We start from the raw sequence: 22,248 nt of genomic DNA on the forward strand, positions 1-22,248 counted from the left end.
AAAACTTTGAGCTAAACCATGCCAATCCAACTTCATCCCACACTGTTTAGTCGCGAAGAGATCTACGAAAAGCCGGAAGATCTATCCCAAAAAAATCCAAGTCGTGTGATGAATTGACTAATCTACACATTCTGGACATTGGGGCATAAAAACCAAAGTTGCCCTTAGAAGATTTTATAAATAGCAGATTTGACTTCTGGTGACACGGTTGGGAACATGAAAAGAAATTGATTGCAACAGACATGGGACATCACTTAAAGCGTTAAGTATTGTAAAAATGCATATAAGGTCCATCTCAGTTCTACGTCTCTCCAATGAAGACAGATTAAGAGATTGCTCTATTTCGAAATAAGAATAATTATTCCTTTGTAATCCGACCGACCATGCCACTTTTCTTAAAAAACTATGTAAATGTTATTAAATGTAAATCCAAAAGAAAAGAAAAAATACTATGAATACCGTACGTCATTATGATTATTTGCAAATAAATCTATGTTTAATGATTTAGCTATTACATTAAAATTATAAAATGTTCGCCATAAATATGAATTTTGCCTACAATGAGAATTTCAGTGGTTTTTAATTTTTTTATTTATTTGTTAAACTAAGTAAAAAAAAATTGTTTCAATTGTCGTATCGTATTATCAGCGCTACGATTTTTCAAACTTTTGTATTTCTGAAATAACTCCGCGTGTAACGTCAAAGGTTCATTTCCGCTTATTCTCATTCAGTTCTTCCCATTGGTCCAGAAGCGACAAGCAGACCGGAAATTTTCCATAGCTCTAGATCATAGTTTGATTCACATGAACCAGTGACGTCATTCAAAGTAGCGCATTTTTATGAAAATATTTTTTATTATTTTTTTCGTATATTTTCAAGAAACTTTGCTCTATAATTTAATGCTCTAATTTTTAACCCGCGCAAGAAAACATTTTTCGTATCCAATTTCCCGTAGGGCTGAAGTTCCTCATTAGATGAAACAAGAGGTATATGAAGAAGAAGATTATTTCTTAGAACTTTGGAAGGAACATCAATATAGAGTTTGCACAGTAGTTCAGGACAGTCGATTGAACCAGAGGCAATTTTTAGTAGATAAATTATATCCGCTATTTCACGACGTCTTTGCAGAGGTAATAGGTGATGTTTTTTACATATCGTGGTTATACAGGTAAAAGTGACCATTAGAAAAAATGACGATATTGAGATTATTGACTTTTTGACATCATATTAGCATAATGCTTAACTGGTAAAAATGCCAAGTCGAAACGACACTCCAAAAAATTTAGTTTTTAAAATATGTGACCATTTGATAGAAGCTCACTGATTTTTGACAAGTAAAATTGACCAACACACACAAAGTCACTTTTGTTATTAAATTTAAGATCCAAAAAATTGACCAAGTAACAGTTAGTCAATTTTACTTGTAGGTAGATGTCACCAGTGAAGGGTTAGTTAGAGTTAGTAGTCAGTAGTTAGTAAGTGAGTGTACGTTTTGTATTTAACGTTTATGTTTTTTTTTATATAAAAAGTTAATAAATAAAATTTATTCTTTAGATTATTACGTAACACTTCGTAATTATTTGTTCTTTTTCATTTATTTTGTATTTCTGTGTTTATTTAACCTTTGTAAATATTTAAAAAATAGATCATTTAAATAAAAATCCCTAAAACCTCATTTATAGTTATAAATTGAAATACTACCTCTAGATCTCTTATCTCCCCTAATATCTGCAAAATTTCATGACAAATTTTACAGGCAAAATTGACTGAGTTTTTCAATTTTTTTTAAACGTAAAAGTGATATTTTTTTGAAATATGTTTAAACTTTAGATTAGAGTTGAAAGTACCCAGCATATAGTGTAAAATTACCAACCACATACTTGAAAAATCTGATCTTTGAGAAGCAATTGAACTTTAGAAAAACACTAAAATGGCTCCCCTGAACATTATTGATTTTGTCACTTGGTCAATTTCTCTTGTATGCCCACGATATATGAATATATTGATCGGATTTTAACTCAAGTTTCAACCGAAAACACATGAACTTTACAAATTTTTTATTACATTTATATCGATCAGAACAGCAAGAAATTAATTGTGAGGCTGAAAAAGGCAAATTTTCACAGTACCCGAGATTCTAATTGATCGACTGAGGCCCGCAGGGCCGATAAAACGATGCCCGAAGCACAGAATTCCCTAGCATGTAACAGTTGGTGATCGCTGACTGTTTCTTGCTTGTTTAATATTAAAATACTTACAAATAAATCTTCCAGATATTTTGGGACATAAATGATGACACTATCCTCTTCTGTAACATTACTAAAAGGGTTTAGTAACTGGTTGAATGTCTGCAACCAGGTAAAACTGTAATGTAAATACAATACAAACCTTGAGTTAGATATTTATATAAAGCGCATAAAATAACACTGACACTTGTGTAATAAAGACGATTCAGAGATACCTACGTTAATATTACTATCAAAACATACATCATCTTTATATATATAATTCCTGAGTACGTGCCTAGGTACTTGTTTATGGTTGAATTCCAAAACTTATAAAAAATATTTTTCAAATATTGTGGCCTTCTTTTTACAAACGTCAAACTCCGGTCTTCTCACCAACAGAGGGGTGTACTTATGTAAAAATACGATTTTTAATTATGTATTGAATTTAATATTTTTTTATTATTACAAAAAATCCAGTAAAAAGAAATAAATGGGTAGAAGTTATAATGAATTTAAGGAAAGAATATGATTGAGATCTACAAAAAACAAATGCTGTTTGTAAACATTCAAAAACAACCTTTTTATACACAAAAAACAACTTCTTTAATTTTTTTTGTAAATGCATTTTCCTCGAGTGCAACACTGGTAGGTCGATGAATACAACATTTATGCTCCTTACTTATTTTTTACATATTATATTGAAGATTTTAATATCTACGAGCACGCACAGCGCAAAGATCTATATTTCTCTGAAAACCGCTCGTAAATCGGTTAAGTCGTTTAGGAGAAGTTCAGTGACATTACACGTACAGAGGAATTATGTATATAAAGATAAGTTTTTAAAAAACTCTCATCTGCTAAAAAAAATACTTATGTAATTCTAGCTTTATAATTTACCCGCTTGATGGATGAATAAATATATTTATATGAGCGCCGCGCTGCCAGTCTCAAACAGTGTCAAATATTTATTATTTTTTATGACAATCGAGATCTTCTTTAAAATACGTTGTGGCATTTTTAAAAACAAATCTATAAATATGACACATCGGCATTACTTTAAGGGGTGAAAAGAAAAAGAAAAAGAAAAACATCGTTGTAAGACAATTTGTTTATTTAGTTTTTAGGCTTTCCAGGAAATTCCGCCTTTTTTAATGATGACTTTGTTTTATCAGATATGCGATACGTATGAGTTTTAAACAAAAATGTAATAAAAAAGCCACGGGCAAATAAAGTGTTTGTTGTATTTCAATAATTATTTTAATTGATACATTTTGATAGTAAGTATTACAAAATTATTTAGGTGACAGATATTTAAAGGAAAACGTTCCCAGAATGTCTAAATTTGTTACACGATGTTATTCAGTAGTCCTCGCACTTGACACGTTGACCTAATTTGAAATAACACTATTGAAAATAAGAAAATATTTCACCTGTTGACCTAATTTGAAATAACACTATTTAAAATAAGAAAATATTTGACCTGTCGACTTAATTTGAAATAACAGTATTAAAAATAAGAAAATATTTGACCTGTCGACCTAATTTAAAATAACACTATTAAAAATAAGAAATTATTTGACTTGTCGACCTAATTTAAAATTACACTATTAAAAATAAGAAAATATTTGACCTATCGACCTAATTTGAAATAACACAATTTAAAATAAGAAAATATTTGACCTGTTGACCTAATTTGAAATAACACTATTAAAAATAAGAAAATATGATAATTACCTTGGGAATCTCGTATTAAGTTCAGCAATGGTAAAGGAATGATACAGGGCGTTGGCATCTCGTCTCTCTTCTTGGGGAAGAGAAATCTGAAGGAAACATGAATACAAAGATTTAGGAAAATTTAAGCACAAAATTTGATTAATATCATACTTTGTATCAAAATAATAAACTGTGTAGTTTTAATCAAGAAAAATGACAATATTTTTCAGACGTTTTTGCATGAATATGGTACTAAAAACTAATTATATCGAACTGTGGTATGTCCAAATCTGCTATTCTACAGGAGAAATAAAAACAAGCACTTTAAAATGTATTAAAACTTGTAACTTAATGTGTATTGACATTATAAAGCCCAGTATTTGCTCATTTGACTGCTGGAATATGAAAAAAACACTGCTTAATCATAATTACTGTGGTTTGATATTTTACTCGATTGATTTCAAAGAATACTAAAATTAGTGGTACATCTTGCTAAAAATACGTGAGTGTTCTCTTACGAAAGATGAAAAAAATAGTAGCCTTACTTTTAATATAGAGCATGTCTTAAAATGAGGATCGTTTTTTTCAAAATACGGTGTTCGCACCACAAAGCGATTACCTTAAAAACTCACCAAAGCACGCTAAAAACTGGCTTAAAAATATCGAAGTTTTTTGCGGTAAAATACCGCGTTTTGAAAAAACGATATTTTACCCTAATTTCAAAAAATTATTTTGGGTGCTAATGAAATATAAAGGAAAATTATAAAAATTACCTTCAAGTTTAGTTGTAAAGCTTTTTTTAAACAAAGATTGTCCACGCGATTTGACGTGAGTCACAAAAAACCCTCTCCTGAAAATTACGTTTCAAGCAAATGTCGTTTTTGAAAAAACAGTCCTCAAATAATAACTTTACAGGAGACAATAAAAAAAAACTTCATGAATCTTTAGTTTTGTATAAAACTTAGATGTTTTTTTTTTAAAGAAATAATTTGGTTTTTACGAAGTACATTTACTTAGTGTTTTATCTAAAATAATGTACATAACTGAGCACCTGCCGATTTACGGTGTTTATTTTTTAGTGTGTTTCATCTCTTTTCTGACAATTATTTCTTGGTTCAAACGACAGAGAAAGATGCTATTTTGTACGGCGAAAATTCAATCTTACATAATTTCAAATACAGGAAAAAATACTTACGTTGTATTCAAATTAAGGCGACTAAATGTGGTTAAACTGAATTCATAACTCAAAACAGCCAAATTTAGACTTACGACAATGTACTTCTATATGATATATTAACTCTTGCTACCTCAAAGTTACATGTAGTGTTTTTGTGTTAAAATTTGAATCAGGTTGTGGTCCCGTGGGTAACGTCGTGAACTCATTGATCAAAAGTCCGAAGTTCGCACCCCACTCGTAGAAAATGGTCACCAAAATTGAAATATTCGGTAAATCATAACAACACAAAGATTATTTTTTTTAAAAATAAATTGTAAATTTAATTTAATTCCTTTTATATTTCACTCTGTCAAAAGGCATTAAAATAAGATTTCGCATTGTGTCACTTTTATTCCCGGTTTACGCTACTTAGTACTTACATAGTCATATATATTAGGTACTGGTATCTTGATGAGACGTAATAAGTGATATCATGTAATGTTAAAGCATGAAAATATTTTATTAAGTCCCTTTAATGTTTAAGCCTGCTCAAAGGTACTAAAATAAAATTTCGCATTGTGTCACTTTTATTCCCGGTGTACGCTACTTAGTACTTACATAGTGATATATATTAGGTACTGGTATCTTGATGAGATGTGATAAGTGATATCATGTAATGTTAAAGCATGAAAATATTTTATTAAGTCCCTTTAATGTTTAAGCCTGCTCAAAGGCACTAAAATAAGATTTCGCATTGAGTCACTTTTATTCTTACATTAGCCATCGCCATTTCAAAGTGAAGTGACTGGGTTAGTTCAGATACAGCAAAGTCCTTGTCGGCTCCCAATAGTACAGCAATGTCCACCATGTATTCAAAATACGCCGTTACCAGTTTGTCGTTCATTCCTTTTAGTAAATATTCGCGATTTAGGCCCAATGCTGGCTGATCTAACTGCAAAAAAAAAATTGCCATTAGTTCTGTATAATATACGCAAATTTTCGAGTTAAAAATCATTGTAATCCATACTAAAATTATAAATGCGAAAGTGTGTTTGTTAGTTTGTGTTCCCTTCACGTCTCAACAGAGCGACCGATTGACATATGTTTTGCATAGGAATAGCTGGAAAGGTGAGAAGTAAAATAGAGTGTTTTTTTCACCCCGAATTAAAAAAAAAAAGTTTTTTTTTTACATTATTTGAAAACGAGTAGGCGGAAAGAGGGATGCCAAAAAGAATCAATATGATTTTTTTTAAATATATCTATGTTACCACTTACCGAATTTTCTATGGCTACCAGTTTCGAGACGTACCCGCCTCTTCGTCAGGACACCAATTAAACTAACATGAAAAACTCACCATACACCTTCAACTATGGTGAGGGGCGGAAGAGGTGGGTACGTCTCGAAACCGGTAGACATAGAAAAGTCGGTAAGTGGTTTTATACAAATATTTCATAACATTCAGTAAAGTGTTTGACGTTTACAAAATTAAGTGCACTCAGCGGTCTGACAAATGTCGGGCGTCTCCTTAAGATACCGAATAAGGAATGTAGGCATGGATAACTCCGGACACAACTATATCTTCGGATATATATCTCAAAACGGATATTTATCACTCCTTTCCTTTCCAGTAAATAAATATATCCTTTATTCGAACAACTCCCAACTCCGATGAGTGGGAAGCCAACGCTTGGAGTGGCCGGAGCGAGATGCGAGATATATCTTTGGGAGCGAGATGGCGGAGCGGCTGAATGGATATACTTTGATAAAAGAGAAGTTATGTCAAAAGTCAAAACCGCAACTGGAAGCGTAGCACATGTGTCAGTTAAAACCGATTCATTTACTATTTAAATTCAGTCTAACGTTGGTAACAACAATGTTACTCATATAAATATAACGATTGTAAGGAAACCAAAAAAATCTACTTATTATATAAATAAACATAATATAATGTATGTATTATGTCTTAATAGTAAATTATGTTAACTATGTAACTTTATTTTTTTTATTTTTTATTTTTTTAATTTTTATATTTAAAAAAATGTTAATTATGTTTAATGTGTAACTTTTTATTACATGGTATGTATAATGTAAAAGCCGCATGGGCGTCAACAGAAAGAAAAAAAATAATAAAATAAAAAAATGAAATCCAAAATTGTTATGTATTTTGTAACCGTTTCGCTCAGTATTTTTGCAAAGTCACCAGAAATATTAAAACCGTTCAAGAAAGATACGTATTAAGACATAATAACCGATCTCACTCCGTGCATAGATATATTAACAAGTCGGAGTTACCCATCTCAGACATATTCTCGCTCTATAACTCCATACAACTCCCGGATATAGTAAGCGGATATGGATATGTTAAGCGGATATATTTTTGCTTGGAACGATGTATTATATATCCGATCTTTAACCGGAGATACTTAGCCCATGCCTAAAGGAATGAGGAGATAAGACGCCGTACAAAGGTGACCGATATCGCAGAAAGAGTGGGAAGACAAAAATTGCAGTGGGCGGGTCATGTGGCGAGACAAGAAGTCGATAGGTGGACCGTCAGAATACTAAACTGGAGACCCTAAAGAAGTAAAGGGGAAGTAGGGAGCCCACAGAGGAGATGGACTGACGACGTCGTCGAACTCGTGGGCCATGGATGGAAGCAGAGTGCCCGGGACAGAAGAACATGGGAAAATTTGGAAGAGGCCTATATCCAGCAGTGGAGAGAAACGGGCTGATAAGAAGGAGAAGAAAAGGTTTGGCCACAAAGTTAATGCTTTAAATATTAATTGCCTACATTTAGTAAATCGACTTGATTTTTTATTTATTGAATCTTGAAATAGGGCACACATAAACATATTCTTATAATAACAATCTAAAAATATTTTGAGTATGTTCAAATGCTTGCAGACTGGCTGGATTAAACCAGCCAATGACAGGTGTTAAGCCTTATAAATGCCTAGACTCCCATATTCCCTTCTCAAAAATGTTTTCCCTCTCTGTTGCAACAAATTTAAATAAAAATATTTCCTTAAAAAGTTATTCAATACATATTTCTTAACCTTTTTTATAAATTTTTTTTTCTTCGTAAATGTTTGTTCCCATTTCATAATATTTTTTTAATGTCTTATTTTTATTTCGTTTTTTAAATTTTGTTTTTTCAGAAAAACAACAGCAATACATATGTATGTTTAATGGAATTTTGTGATTCCGCCTTTTTTCTAAATAGGAGTCTGATTTTTACATTTTCTCTAATATTGTGATCATGATCACGTTGACTTGGAAATATATTTTTTTTAAATTCTATATTTTATACAAACATCATCGTATTGTAAGATATTATTTGCTTTTGTGTTAGTAATTTTAATAAATTAAATACGAAATTTACACTTGAGTCAGTTTTTTTTCAAAAATTTTTTTTTAGCTTTATTTTGTAATATTATGGTTAGTTTGGTATGCTTTTCGTTTTGGTTTTGTACAAGGATTTCGGATTTGTGACCAGTATAACGATGCTACATCGCCATAGACCATCGTATTTTTCAGAGCGATAGTTGGAGGACTGGCGATCGATACAAGCTTTCACATCATTCCATAAAAGCCTTTGGTCTAAAAAAGTTAATATTGAAAATCATAACATTACAGGGAGGCGATTTAACACTTATTTTGTGGCGTTATAGTTAACTGTTTGAAATGATTAAAAATGTATTCAATAATAATTCTACTACGTATGTACCTATGTGCATATAAAATTGTATTTTTTAACAATGTATTGTATATCCAAATGTTTGCAGACTAGCTGGATTTCCTACCTAGGGAGTTATTTAGATCTACATTTGTTGCAACAGAGAAGAAAAACATTTATGAGAAAAGAATATGGATGTCTAGGTATTTACAGGGCTTATGACCCGTCATTGGCTGGTTTAAGTGACCACTTTACACACTGTGTAATATTCACCGTTTTGTCAATGTTTAAATATTCACATTTCCTCCTAACTTTAACTCTTCCATCCGTTGATTTTTGTAAAGTAAAAGATATCACGTGGGCGTAGGTGAGATTCATCCGGCTGAACCAATTCACCCACTAAGCAACGCCTGAAAACAATTCTCCAATTTTGATACTTCTTCTTTTATCAGTTAGTTAATTCAACAATGTTTTGAGTATGTACAAATATTTGCAGACTGGCTAAATTTATTCCTTAGGGAGTTATTTAGATCTAAACTTGTTGCAACAGAGAGGGAAAACATTTTTGAGAAGTAAAAATGGAAGTCTAGGCAGAAAAATAGTTAGAGTCTTAGTTTATCCAGAAAATGCTCATCTTGAACATATAACTTTTAATATTTTACCGTTTTTGCTTGAATGTGTAATTTTTAATACTATTGAAATGTTATTTGTGTTTTTTTATACTTTTTTAGCTTGTATACGTAATTTTAACACGTTTTTGATAATTTCGTTAATTTAAAAAAACTTTTTTTATTTTGCACTTGTCCAGTCTGTATGTACATGTAATTTTTATGTTTTAATTTTTCTTTCCCAGATTGCATAAAGTATACATCATTTTGAATTAATTTCCATGCCTAGTATTATGTTTATTTTATTATTTTTAAATATTTTTCATACCCTTTTTGATTTGTAGTATATCATAATTTTTATTCTGTTTTTGTAAATAATGTTATAGTTTAAAATATAAAAACTTCTTTAAATACATATTGTTATCTGTATGTCTCTTAATGAATTTTTTTTTTAAACTCCTTGGGAATATTAAATAAAATTATTTATAATATGTTTTCAATTTAAAAAAAAAATATTAAAAAATGGTGAATTTTGGTGAAACCAGTCAATGACAGGTCGCAAGCCCTGTAAATGCTTAGATTTCCATATTGCCTTCTCAAAAATGTTTTTCCACTCTATCGCAACAAATTCAGATGGTATATTTTAAATGATTTTAATTGACATTAACCTACAAAATCTACAAAATGTTAGGACGAAAAAAAATCGGAAATTGGCCCTTTTAGACTCAAGACACAGACATATTTCCATTGAGAAAGTTCGTATTGATAAACCACAAAACTAATTGATTCATCATTCCCTTTTCACACCTAATGGTGCATAGGGCACTTCATTAGTACACCAATCGTAGCGTGTCTTGATCATTTTTTTTACATGTAGGTAGTATGATCAGTCTTACGGTTCACGTACCAGTCCAGGGACTATGAAATATTCTAGTGTGAAAGTGTGAAATCGGGTTGTGGTCCTGTGGCTAGTGTCTCGGACTCACGGACCGAAGATCCGCGGTTCGAATTCCACTCTACCCCAACTCGATTCCATTTTCTAATAGTGAGTTATTTACAACTCGTTGAAAATGGCCCTCAAAATTAAATATTTGAGTAAATCATAAGAATGCAAATATTTCTTTTTCTTAAAAAAAAAAAAAAAACACCCTTTTTTTTCAATGTCGGGAATTGAACCCGAGACCTCTTGCATAGCAGGCAAACGCACTGACCAACACATCACGAGGCTGACGAAATTAACTTATTACCACGTGGACGAAGGAAAAAATATAGTTTATAACAGCGAATTTTAAAAAGGAGTAAACTATAAAAATAAAGGGTTAAGAAATTGTTTACAATACATAAATTTAATTGAAAATATTTTGAGTATGTCGAAATATTTGTAGACAGGCTGGATTTCCCCCCTAGAGAGTTATTAAGAATGAAATGTATTGCAACAGAGAGGAAAACATTTTTGATATTGGAATATGGATGTCTAGGCATTTACAGTTACAGCCTGTTAATGGCTGGTTTGAGTGGCCACTTTACACACTGTGTAACATTCACCATTCTACCTATGTTTAAACATCTGTATTTCCTCAACTCTTCCCTCTGTTGACTTTTGTGAAGTAAAAGAGCCGAAACCTTTATTGATGTAAGCAAGATTCATCTTACTGAGTTATTTCCTTCTATTTTATAATGTAATAAATTTAGATAAATTTAATAATAATATTATAACAGAGACGTAAGTAATATAATCGGTCACTGTTTATTCTAAATTTGTCTCACTCTTTCTTAAAAAATAAAAATGCTTACAGTGATCATTCGATTGGTTGAATTTTTTATATCAGGGGCTATGCTGCAGTCGAAGAAATATTTAGTTGCATAACCAACTTTGTAAAATGTGTGCATAGAGTCGATCCAGTTAAAATCAGCATCGTTCCACTTTGGACCTTCCAGTACTGGCCATTTACCGAGTTCTTGTATAACTTCCAATAGAGGGGTGGTTCCATCTCTCTCGATTTCACCTGCAAAAAAAACAAGAACAAAAAGTATTTATGAAAACTGTATTGGGGTTAGAAAATGATCGACTAAAAATCACCGTCTCTTTTCATACTTTTTAAAACACATTTGTGCATTCCTTTTAATGATCTTATTAGATTACAGCTCTTTCTCTCGAATGAATGTTTTTTTTACCAATGTATTTAAAAAAATTGTTTACATCGATAGGGATGAGGTTATTGAGGAAATTTCGAGACTAGTGAAAATTTAGTAATCTGCTTTCCTTCAATATTTTTATTTGCCTATATCTTTTGATATTTTAATGTTTTTTCATAATGTATTATTGTATTTTTAAATTTAGTATTTACTGTTATTTTAAATATTACATTTACATCTTGCGTTAGTACAGAGTGAGTTTAAAGAAACAATATCTCAATCAATTATCATTTCAATTTTGTTCTTGAATTATTTTCTATTGATTTCAATGATACTTTTATTTTGTATGTTTGATTATCTATGAAACAAATTTTTCACAATTTTTATTTTAATATTGTATTCTGATTTTATTTTAATGCCTTCTTTGGAATTTTGTTATTTATAATTTATAGTTTTTTTTCTGGATTATTATTCCATTATATCACATGTTATTATAATTTAATTAATTTTGCTATGCATTTTTTATTGTTAATTATTTTGACTTACACGGGCACAGCCTAAAAAGTATTAATAAGTTCATGAATATATAAAGGGGTGTTATTTTGAATGAATAAATAAATATTTTTGTGGGTTCTCGATATTTTGTCATTTTCGGAGATGCCGATGGACAAAATATTTGAAATAAAATGATCTATTATGTTAAAATACGTGTTTCATTTTTTTTCTTATGTGTAAAAGTTGGCTTAAAGATAATTATAAAAAATCTCGGTAATATTTAAAGTGGTTGCCGAGATATAATTTATGGTGATTTTAAACGAAAATATGAAACTTACAGTATGTTCATAGATTTTTATAATTATTTATTGAATAATGTCATTTTTACGTTTAATTTCAATGGAAATTTTGCAACACTTGGTTTGCAGAAACTTTACACTAAATTGATTGTAACAAATACCTCAACAATATAAATTCGGTCCTTTTCACAAAATAGTAGACGAAACAAAAAAAACTTATCTTATTAACTAAAATTTTTACTAAAAATTACCTCTGGTTCAATTGATTGTCCTGAACTACTATGCAAACTTTCTATCAATGTTCCTTCCAAAGTTTTAAGAAATAACCCTCTTCTTCATATACCTCTTGTTTCATATAATTATAGGCAAAATTCATATTTATGGCAAACTTTAAATAATTTTAATATAATAAATAAATCATTTAACATAGATTTATTTGCAAATAATCTTAATGACGTACGGCGTTTGCTTTCGAAATAATTCGTAGTGTTTTTTCTTTTCTTTTGAATTTACATTTAATTACTATTCATTTTATGTTCGAGAATCTTTTTTAACTTACTGTGATGCTACTTGTGAAAATCTGTAATTGGCTTATTTTTTATTTGTTTTGTTATATATATATACATAAGATAATTATAACTGTTGGTTATCCAAATAAATAAAATAAAATAAAAATAAAAAAATTGACAAAATGCTGACAGGATCAAAATCGTTGACAGCCATGGAAATAGCATACGATTTCATACTAAGAAGTAAAGTGAACACTGGACAATTTATAAGTCGTAACCCCCTTAGTAAAGAAACACAGTCAGTTCCAGAATGTTGTCCACGTCAGTTAGGTCCGTACTTAACGCAGTTAGTTACTGACATAAAACGTTTAAGCAGTCACTCTTACTGTCAATCCGTCTATATGACATGTAATAGACACACTCGAAGTATAAATAAAGTTTTCTTCTGTTAATCTCCAACTGGGTAGGAGCTCTCATGTACCGACATGCATAAAATCCTACAGCTTCACTGGAACTCGAGAAGCTGCGATGACCGCAATGAAATTAAAAAATACCTGTCGCAGAGCAATGCCGGCCGCACGCCTGTCGAAACCTTAAAATACCTGTCAAATGCGGCAAATGCCTGCCATACAAAAACCCTACATGAAAAGATACTGCATTGGGAAATTATTTGTTTGTACTCACTTGTATTCATGCAAGACTTATACAAATTCCTTGATAATCGAAAAGCAAGAGGTTCGTCTTCGTCTGCTTTTCCTTCTAATAAATTCCTTAGCTGAAGCTGTAGCTCGTCATTTATCACAGAGAAAGTGTTGACTGACACTTTATCGTCAGGTATCTTGGTTGATTTGATGAAATTTCCACAGGCGAATTCGTAGAAGTCGTCACAAGGGTCGGCCTCTGAATTCATGTGCTTCAAAAGATTCGAAGCTGTGAAAATAAAAATTTGATTAAAGCACAAGAAATAAGTATTTATTTCATCTGCCAGTCTGTAGCACTAACTATGCACAACACTCTTTCCTCTATCGTTCTTGCTCTAACTATAATGCTTTTTTTTCATCTATTGATATATTTAACATGCCCCTCAATTTATTTAAAAATTAATTAAGACTTATTCTTTCTGGCTGCGATACGATTCCATTTGCTATTTAATGATGCTCACACTTACACACACTTGAACACTTATTCCTACACAAATACACAAAAATACACCTCTACACTTACTCTCATACAAATACACTTAAACACACCCTTGTGTTGTTACACAATTTAATTTGTATAATTTTTAATTAGAAACTTTGTTGGTCTGTCTTTAAACCGTATTTTTTGATGTTTTTAAATCATTGTCGACTGTTTATTTTTGTAATATAAATAAATTTGAACAATAAATTAAAAATGCAAGGTACTAAACAATAAAGAGTTCTATTCCAATATTAATTACATTTTTTTAAAACACTCAACCATTATTATTCGTGAAGCGTGTATTCTGGTTATGTTTGAGAGGAATTTAGAAATTATTGCTACTAAATTGTTTTAAAATGATGCAAAGCCACATTAATCCTCAAACTAGCAGAGTTTTAAAAATACAAACATATAAAAATAAACATTATCTATTAGATATTCAGAAGGTGATTTATTGGTTTTTATTTCGTTTTCATTGTGTCTATTGAGTATCGGTTTCTTCCAATTGATTTAGGAACGAATGTAACAATATTCTAGGAATCAGCTATTATAGGCGAATCGTTCAAATTAGCGATTATGACCAACTGTCAATAAAAATGTTTTTTAGTAATTATGTTTATGGGACCAGAAATTAAATAATCTTTATTTATTAAAAATCTACAAACTAGCCGATTGCCTCAGCTTATTCTTTCATACAACAAAAGTGCACTGTATTTCTTTATCTTTAACTCAGTTGCGTTGTTTTAGTTCTAAAAACAAGCTTGCAGATAACAAATAATATTTGAAGATTCTCTATTTGGAAACTAGTATTTCGAATATTATTTCCGAAAGACTTTTTCCTTTTTACATAATATCGTTGACATATTATGTATCACATAAGACATGTGGCGTTTGACGTGGGCGTTTTCGGCACTATTCATTTTAAACTGAATCGGACAGGGCTCAGTGTTGACATTTCAATTATAATGGAAATATCTGCTGAATGTCATTGTGGTATTTTTAATTAACTTTTGTAAAGGTGTTGTATTGAAAAAGTGTAGAATATAGCTACGTATATCGCGACGTTGACAATAATAATTGTTGTATGAGTTGATTTTCACATTACCACAGAAAAATTTTAAATTATATCACTTATATTATGTACTTAGATGTGATTTATTATATAAATAAAAGACAAGTGATACTTTAATCTACAAATTTGGAATATCCAGTGACCGGTTTCATCGCTTTCGCGACATCCTCGAGACTGGTATCTTTACTAAGGAGTTTAATGTATTTTTACAAAACGGAGGTAAGGATAGATAATTCAAAGTTATATGAAAGTAAATTAAATAAAGTTATTTTTATCTTAAGGATCATTATCAAATTTTTTTCGGGTTAACTAATGAGTTGATTTATTGCGTTTTTAAGTTTATTTAATTTATTTAAGTAAAAATAAAATAAAATAAAGTAAATTTAGGTAAAAATAAAATACTTAAACTCTTTAAAATAGCATTACATCAACTCATTAGTTAACCCGAAAAAAAAATTGATAATGATCCTTAAGATAAAAATAACTTTATTTAATTTACTTTCATATAACTTTGAATTATCTATTCTTACCTCTGTTTTGTATAAATACATTGAACTCCTTAATAAAGATACCAGTCTCGAAAACGTCGCGAAAGAAAACGATATTCCTAATCTGTGGATTAAAGTATCACTCGTTTTTTATTTATATAATAAATTACAATGAACTTCCATCAAGAATTTTCACTTACAAACTTAAATGTTTTACTTAGATGTAGATGAGCATTTTTTGTAGAACAAAACATCACCGCTCGCCAATGTCAGCTATAACTACTATTTTTGTTCATCTCTTATCTTTTACAAAATATTTTTAATTCTCCACTAAAATACGTATTCATTTTAGTAAATTAATGTCCCCAAAAAATAAAAGAATGTATTAACAAATAAAGTAAAAAAATAAACTTACCAGCAGATACACAACTGGGTGACAAACATATTTTGGATTTATCCCATCTGCCATAGAATGGATTCTTGTCTCCAGTAAAGGACTGATCACCCTGTATGCTGGAATCTGAAAAAAATGCCCGTTGACTAATGAGGTATAATTAAATAGACTAGTTGACATTTAAATTGGTGGGTAATTACCTCCCTGTTTTCATTTTTAAACTGACTTTTGCTGTGATAATACTATTACGTGACGCTACGCAAAAAAATTATGTGATTACAGTGCAACTGTGAAAAATAAAACAGACATGTTTCATTCGTAAACACAAAATAATTTAAATATGAAATGTAAATTTGCAGCACTAACATAGTGAATTATTATGTAATTAATAAAAATAAATTATCGGTTAATATTTATTTTATTACCAACCGGTGTGAAGCTAGACAAGTTCCCTTATTAAGTTATGATTTAGAAATTAATTTAATCCTATTTATAATTTTAGCAGCATCTACTTAATACTAATTCTAATTTACAACATTTAAGTTTGTCTAAATGTTTGTAGACATCTTTATATATATATATATAATTCCTCTGGACGTGGGATGTCACCGTACTCCTCCTAAACGGCTGAACCGATTTACGTGCGCTTTTCAGAGAAATATAGATCTTTGCGCTGTGCGTGTTCGTAGATATTAAATCTTCAATCGAATATGTAAAAAAGAAGTTGGGAGCATAAATGTTTTATTCATCGATCTATCATGGTTGCATTTGAGGAGAACGCATTTACGAAAAAATGGAAAGATGTTTTTTTGCATGTAAAAAAGTTTGTTTTTGAATGTTTACAAACAACATTTGTTTTTTGTGGATCTTAATCAGGTTGTTTCATTAAATTCCTCATAATTTATACCCATTTATTTCTTTTAACTGGATTTTCGGTTATACTAAAATAAAATAAAATTCAATACATTTAAAAAAATCGTATTCTTACATAAGTACACCTCTCTGTTGGTGAGAAAACCGGCGTTTGACGTTTGCAAAAAGAATGCCACATTTGAAAAAATATACATTTTATGTTTTAGAAGCAAACATAAACAAGTAACTATCTAAATTAAATATTTGAATATTATCAATTTTTTAGTTTTGGAATTCAATCACTTTACCTAGGTACTTACTTATCAATAAAAAGTATTTTTTAAAGGTAAGCGAACGTTTGGGCAGGACAACGTATGTCGGGTCTGCTAGTCTAATATGTATTGAGGTAAAAAGTCAAATCTTCATATCAAGTCGCATTTTGCGTTTGAAGAGGTATGCACCCCTCACTCCATATATTGGTGTCTTAGTAAATACATGTTCCCGATTACGATGTATAGTTGTTCCAGCAAATATACATTCCCGATTTAAACCGTTCATGAATAAATAAATAAATAAATATCGGTGTTTCAGCAAATAAATATCATTGATTCCAATGTATAGGTGTTCAGGCAAGTAAATATCCCTGATTCCGATACATATTCGTTTCAGCAGATATAGGTATATCCCCAATGAGGAATTCCACTGTTTTCTATTTTTTTTTCTATTAGCGTACTCTTTAACTTAGCAAAAATATGTAATTATTTTTTTGTGCATTATTTACAAAGATATGATTTTTTAAAGTTACACTTTTCAAATACCGCGCCAAATGACTGTAATCAGTGTGTCACTTTTTAGTACTGACGTCATGAAACGGTTGGCGTTCTTACTTTCACTGACTACGTAAGTTGTATTTCTCCAGCCAATAACAAAACTGACAAGAATCTATTGAATATTGCTTTGATTACTTCATTCAGTTGATCGTAATTGCTCATTTCTATGTTATGGTTGTTTCGATATAGAAAAACCTAGAAAGTTGACATAATCTCTGGTTGAAATGTCAACAAAGTATTATTTGCCGGATTTCAGGTCGTAGATTGTAATCGAATTATTCGCCGCCATATCACTAACCACAAATTATACTCTTTTTTTCTATGGTCAAAACGTTCCTTTCAAGGTGCGGGGGCTTTAAAGTGGAAACCGGAAAAACTACACGTAGATATAAGGAGTGACGTCATTATTTACGATTTTAAAATGAATACTATTTCTAACATTTTTTATTTATTTTGGCGTGCGTTTTTGAGATATTTCATCCTACTCCAATTTTTTTAAATATTCACGTGTACACGAAAACATTTTTAAAATTTAATTCCGGGTTGAACTGGAATTCCCCATTCCGATAAATCGGTGTTTCAGCAAATAACTATCCTCGTTTTTGATGTATCAGTGTTAAGGCAAATAAATATTACTGATTCCAATACATAGGTGTTTCAGCAAATATAATAATAAAAACAATCATGGTTTATCAACAAAAAAATACGGTTTCTTTATCTACTACATACCTACATACTTGGGTAATAGATTTTTCTGAATTATGTCTAGTCTGCCTAAGTAAGTACAACCTGTTTTAAGGCAGACATTTTTATGTAAAAATAAACAATAACATGACTACCTACTGGTTAATTTATTTAAGAGTTATACAGTTTTTAAATATACCGTTAATTATTTAAGAATGTTTTTGAGTAAGTTTTCCAATTTTTCTCTACCTAAATATAGTAACCATTTTTTTACAAAATTATTTAATTGAATATATTTCTCCAACTCCGATTAATCGGTGTTTCAGCAAATTAATATTCCCAATTCCGATATATCGGTATTCAGTCAAGTAAATATTTCTGATTACGCCGTATATGTGTTTCAGCAGATATCCTCGATTCCGGTATATTTATTTATAAGCAGTTTATTACTTATTTTTTGAGACACAGGTCCCAACTCCGTGGAACTAAAGTCTTAGGGTGAGTTGGGACGAGAAATAAGTTAACACAGTCATACGAGTATATCTCTACAAATATTTTATAGGATCTAAAACATAATTACAACTTTTAAAAAGTACACGGTACACCAACATGGTAAACAACAAACTCAAACATTCAGAAAATCATCAAGGAGTTTCTCACTAAAATCCCGCTCACTAAGGAAAATCGAGATATATAGGTATTAGTCAAGTAAATATTCCAGATTAATTTTTAAACAACTTCTATTTATGTTTATTTTCGTTCTCTTTTTTGTACTTTAATTAACAACCTTACATTTAATTATGTTATAATATGAAAACTTCACTGGTCCATTAGAGTTAAGTCTAACTGTGTAAAATATAAAACAATGTAACTGTACTGTATGTTTCCTAAATAAAAGAAAATAAAATAAAATAAAACAAAATATCACCTAATCATATATATCCCCGATTCCGATACATCGGTGTTTCAGCAAGTAAATATCCCCGATTCCGATGTATAGGTGTTTCAGCAAGAAAATATTCCCTAATCTGATTATCCCCGAATCCGATATATTGGTGTTTCAGCAAATAAATATTCCAAAATGATTCCAATTTATCGGAAACACAAAGATATCGCCGAAACATCGGTATCGGTATGACGCATCTAATTTAATCCCAATTGAATTAATGATGATTTCAGCTTACCATAGTCTGTAGAGTAAGTGTTGCTGACGATGACAGCGAGGATAATGACAAGGCATGTGAGAAGGATTATTGTCACTGCTGACAGTACTGTCAAGTTCCGTTCCAGGCGTGTCCTCCTTCCCCACCAACTAGGTTGTCTGCAACGTGTCAAATTTACATAGGTACATAGATATTTTTTATGCATTTCAACGGTCGTCAGATCGTGCCATACTGGAAATCTAGTATTTTAGAGATTTTGTAGGATAGTTGATAAATCATATTTTGTCAGAGTCAGAGGAGCACAAAGTCGATCAAACGCGGCATGATCAGATAAACCAAAATCTTATCTGTCTGGTCATGTCAAAAGCAGGCAAAACCAAAGGGCATGTATGACAAGATGTATGAATGTGGAAGAAGCTAGAAATGTATGCCAGGATGGACGTATGTTGCGATCCATTCTAGTATGGTTCATGGTAGTAGTAGTAGGAGTAGTAATCACGAGGAAAAATAATAAGCTCTCCATATAATTTGTCAAACTTAAAGTTAAAGGCCAAATTTTTTTAAGTCGAATATAATACATTATATTTATAGTTTTTTTTCATGCTTAGGCTCGGAAAGGTTAAGAGTGGATTTTTAAAATTGATTCTAGAATTTATTTATTTCATATTCGGCCTTAGTTAATTAAAATAGTTGAATGAAGAAACATGTATACAAGAAACTGAACAAAAATAACATATAACTATGTAGCAAAGACAAACAAGGACAGTAAAATAATGGTAAACAATATATTCAAGTAGCAAAAATGATCAAGAAACGCTGAGATTGGTGTACCAATGCAGTGCCCTATGCACCATTAGGTGCGGAAAAGTAATAATAATAATAAATAAAAATATATTCATAAACTCGATCAACATATATGACTTCGACCTCACCCATGCCAATCCATATTTATCCCACCCTGTGTTAATGACGAAGAGATTTACGAAGAGCCAGAAGATCTACCGAATAATTCCACGTTGTGTGACGAATTTACTCATCTACACATTCTGAACATTGGGGCATAAAAACAAATGCTGCTCTTGGAAGATTAAAAAAATAGCAGATTTTGACTTCTGGTGACACGGTTGGGAATTTGAAAAGGATTTGAATGCAACCGAGATGGGACATCACATAAATAATTAAGTATTTTCAGAATGCATATAAGGTCTATCTCCGTTTTCCGTTTCTCCAATAAAGACAGATCGAGAGATAGCAGCTGTATTTTTTTAATTTTATTTTTTATTTTTGTTGAAATTTTTTGGATTTCTTACAATAAACATAAGTGATAAAACAGAGTATAAAAATAAAGCATAATTACAAAGCAATGAAATATATATTAATAGTAAAAATAGTAAACAAAAAAATCCCACAAAGGCATGGCCTGTTCGTGGGTATACAAGAAAATGTTAATGAATTTTTGCTCCAATAATAAATAATAGACAGTTATACTTTTTTTGTGAAACATAAGAAAGAAAAATTAAAATATTCCGTAAAAGATAATATGGCATTTTTTTTATTTAGAGTAATTAAAAAAAGAAAAAAAAATATTAAAAAACAACACAAAAATATTCCTTATTATTAAAGGGAAACAAAATATATCATAGAAAAAAAGAGTTCATATCTTTTGTTTGAATTCAGGATAGTGCATGTTTTTTAAAAGAAGGAAAATTTTGAAAGTTTAGGATCAATGAAATATTATCAGTAAAAAAATAATAAAAAAATTTGGGCCTATAAAATATCCATGTCTCTGTGCGAGCCTCGTTTTACAATGTGGTATTTCTAACACACGATTCTTTTTTTCAAATTAGAAAAAAATACCCTTTTGCATTTCGACCAATCATGCCATTTTTCTTAGAAAATGGTGTTGGACAGACTCGATATGGTCAAAACGAGTTCTACATTATGGAGACTAAATTTGAGAAGCATATTCTAGATGGGATCGTTCTAGTGAGCAGTGAAGAGTTTTGATGATATTAATGTTTTGGAACCGACAATCTATTGATTAAACCAGTAAGTTTGAGAGATTTGTTGACAGTATTATCGATGTGTTCACGCTAGGAGAGTTTACTATTTAAAGTAATGCCAAAACCTTTATTGAAGAAACCATTGAAAGGGAAATATCTTTTAGTTTTATCATATTTCTACTTATTTTTCTGTAATAGGTGTTAAAAATTCTAATTAAATAAAATAAAATAACATAAAAGAGGCTCTTACTTGATAATTGTGTCATTTCCATTGTTAGCCATTCGATATCACTATCCCAATATTATCTGAAACAATATATAAATACATAAAAAATATTCAACGGTGTTTTTAGTTTGATCAAATTTTTGTTAGACTGGATTCTCAAAACACCAAACTTTTGAGTTTTGAGAGTAAGTGCTTGAGGAGAATATTGGGTATAAGGTGCTTCGATTTTACAGCTAACACTGAAGTCCGAGAACGGACGCAGCAGTCTCCTATAACGAGCGTCTTGAGGATGCGGCGATGGACCTGGCTTAGACACGTGTTGTGCATGCTTCAGGAGAGCCTCAACCTATGTTGCATCTTCTTTTAACCTGCGGGCTCGCGCCGTCCAGGAAGGCCGTCGATGACGATCTTTTGACTTTATTCGGCGATAGCAAGAGGCGCTGGATTGACGCGGTAGGAGGCGAGAGTTCTGGCTGGCGATAAGGTTTCCTGGAGGCAACTGGTGATGTCCACATGCTTCACTTAGGCGAATG

The 22,248-nt window shown here is 30.7% G+C and overlaps 1 protein-coding gene across 1 annotated transcript in view; it reads right to left on the reverse strand.

Moving 5' to 3' along the window:
- The window catches only part of LOC148284442 (neprilysin-2-like), a 41,843-nt gene extending 20,046 nt beyond the window's left edge, over positions 1 to 21,797 (reverse strand). The window contains exons 1-8 of the mRNA XM_088240047.1: positions 21,740 to 21,797; positions 19,508 to 19,644; positions 15,979 to 16,083; positions 13,506 to 13,751; positions 11,177 to 11,388; positions 5,873 to 6,049; positions 3,963 to 4,048; positions 2,259 to 2,364 (exon numbers count right to left, since the gene is read on the reverse strand). Coding sequence (XP_088096173.1) covers positions 2,259 to 2,364; positions 3,963 to 4,048; positions 5,873 to 6,049; positions 11,177 to 11,388; positions 13,506 to 13,751; positions 15,979 to 16,083; positions 19,508 to 19,644; positions 21,740 to 21,771 — 1,101 coding nt within the window. The 5' untranslated portion in view covers positions 21,772 to 21,797. The remainder of the gene's footprint in view (positions 1 to 2,258; positions 2,365 to 3,962; positions 4,049 to 5,872; positions 6,050 to 11,176; positions 11,389 to 13,505; positions 13,752 to 15,978; positions 16,084 to 19,507; positions 19,645 to 21,739) is intronic.
- Positions 21,798 to 22,248: the final 451 nt, after the last annotated feature.

Source organism: Micrasema longulum, unplaced genomic scaffold (genome assembly GCF_059751315.1).
Source record: "Micrasema longulum isolate JH-2025_06_02 unplaced genomic scaffold, ASM5975131v1 h1tg000120l, whole genome shotgun sequence".
Taxonomy (NCBI): Eukaryota; Metazoa; Arthropoda; class Insecta; order Trichoptera; family Brachycentridae; genus Micrasema; species Micrasema longulum.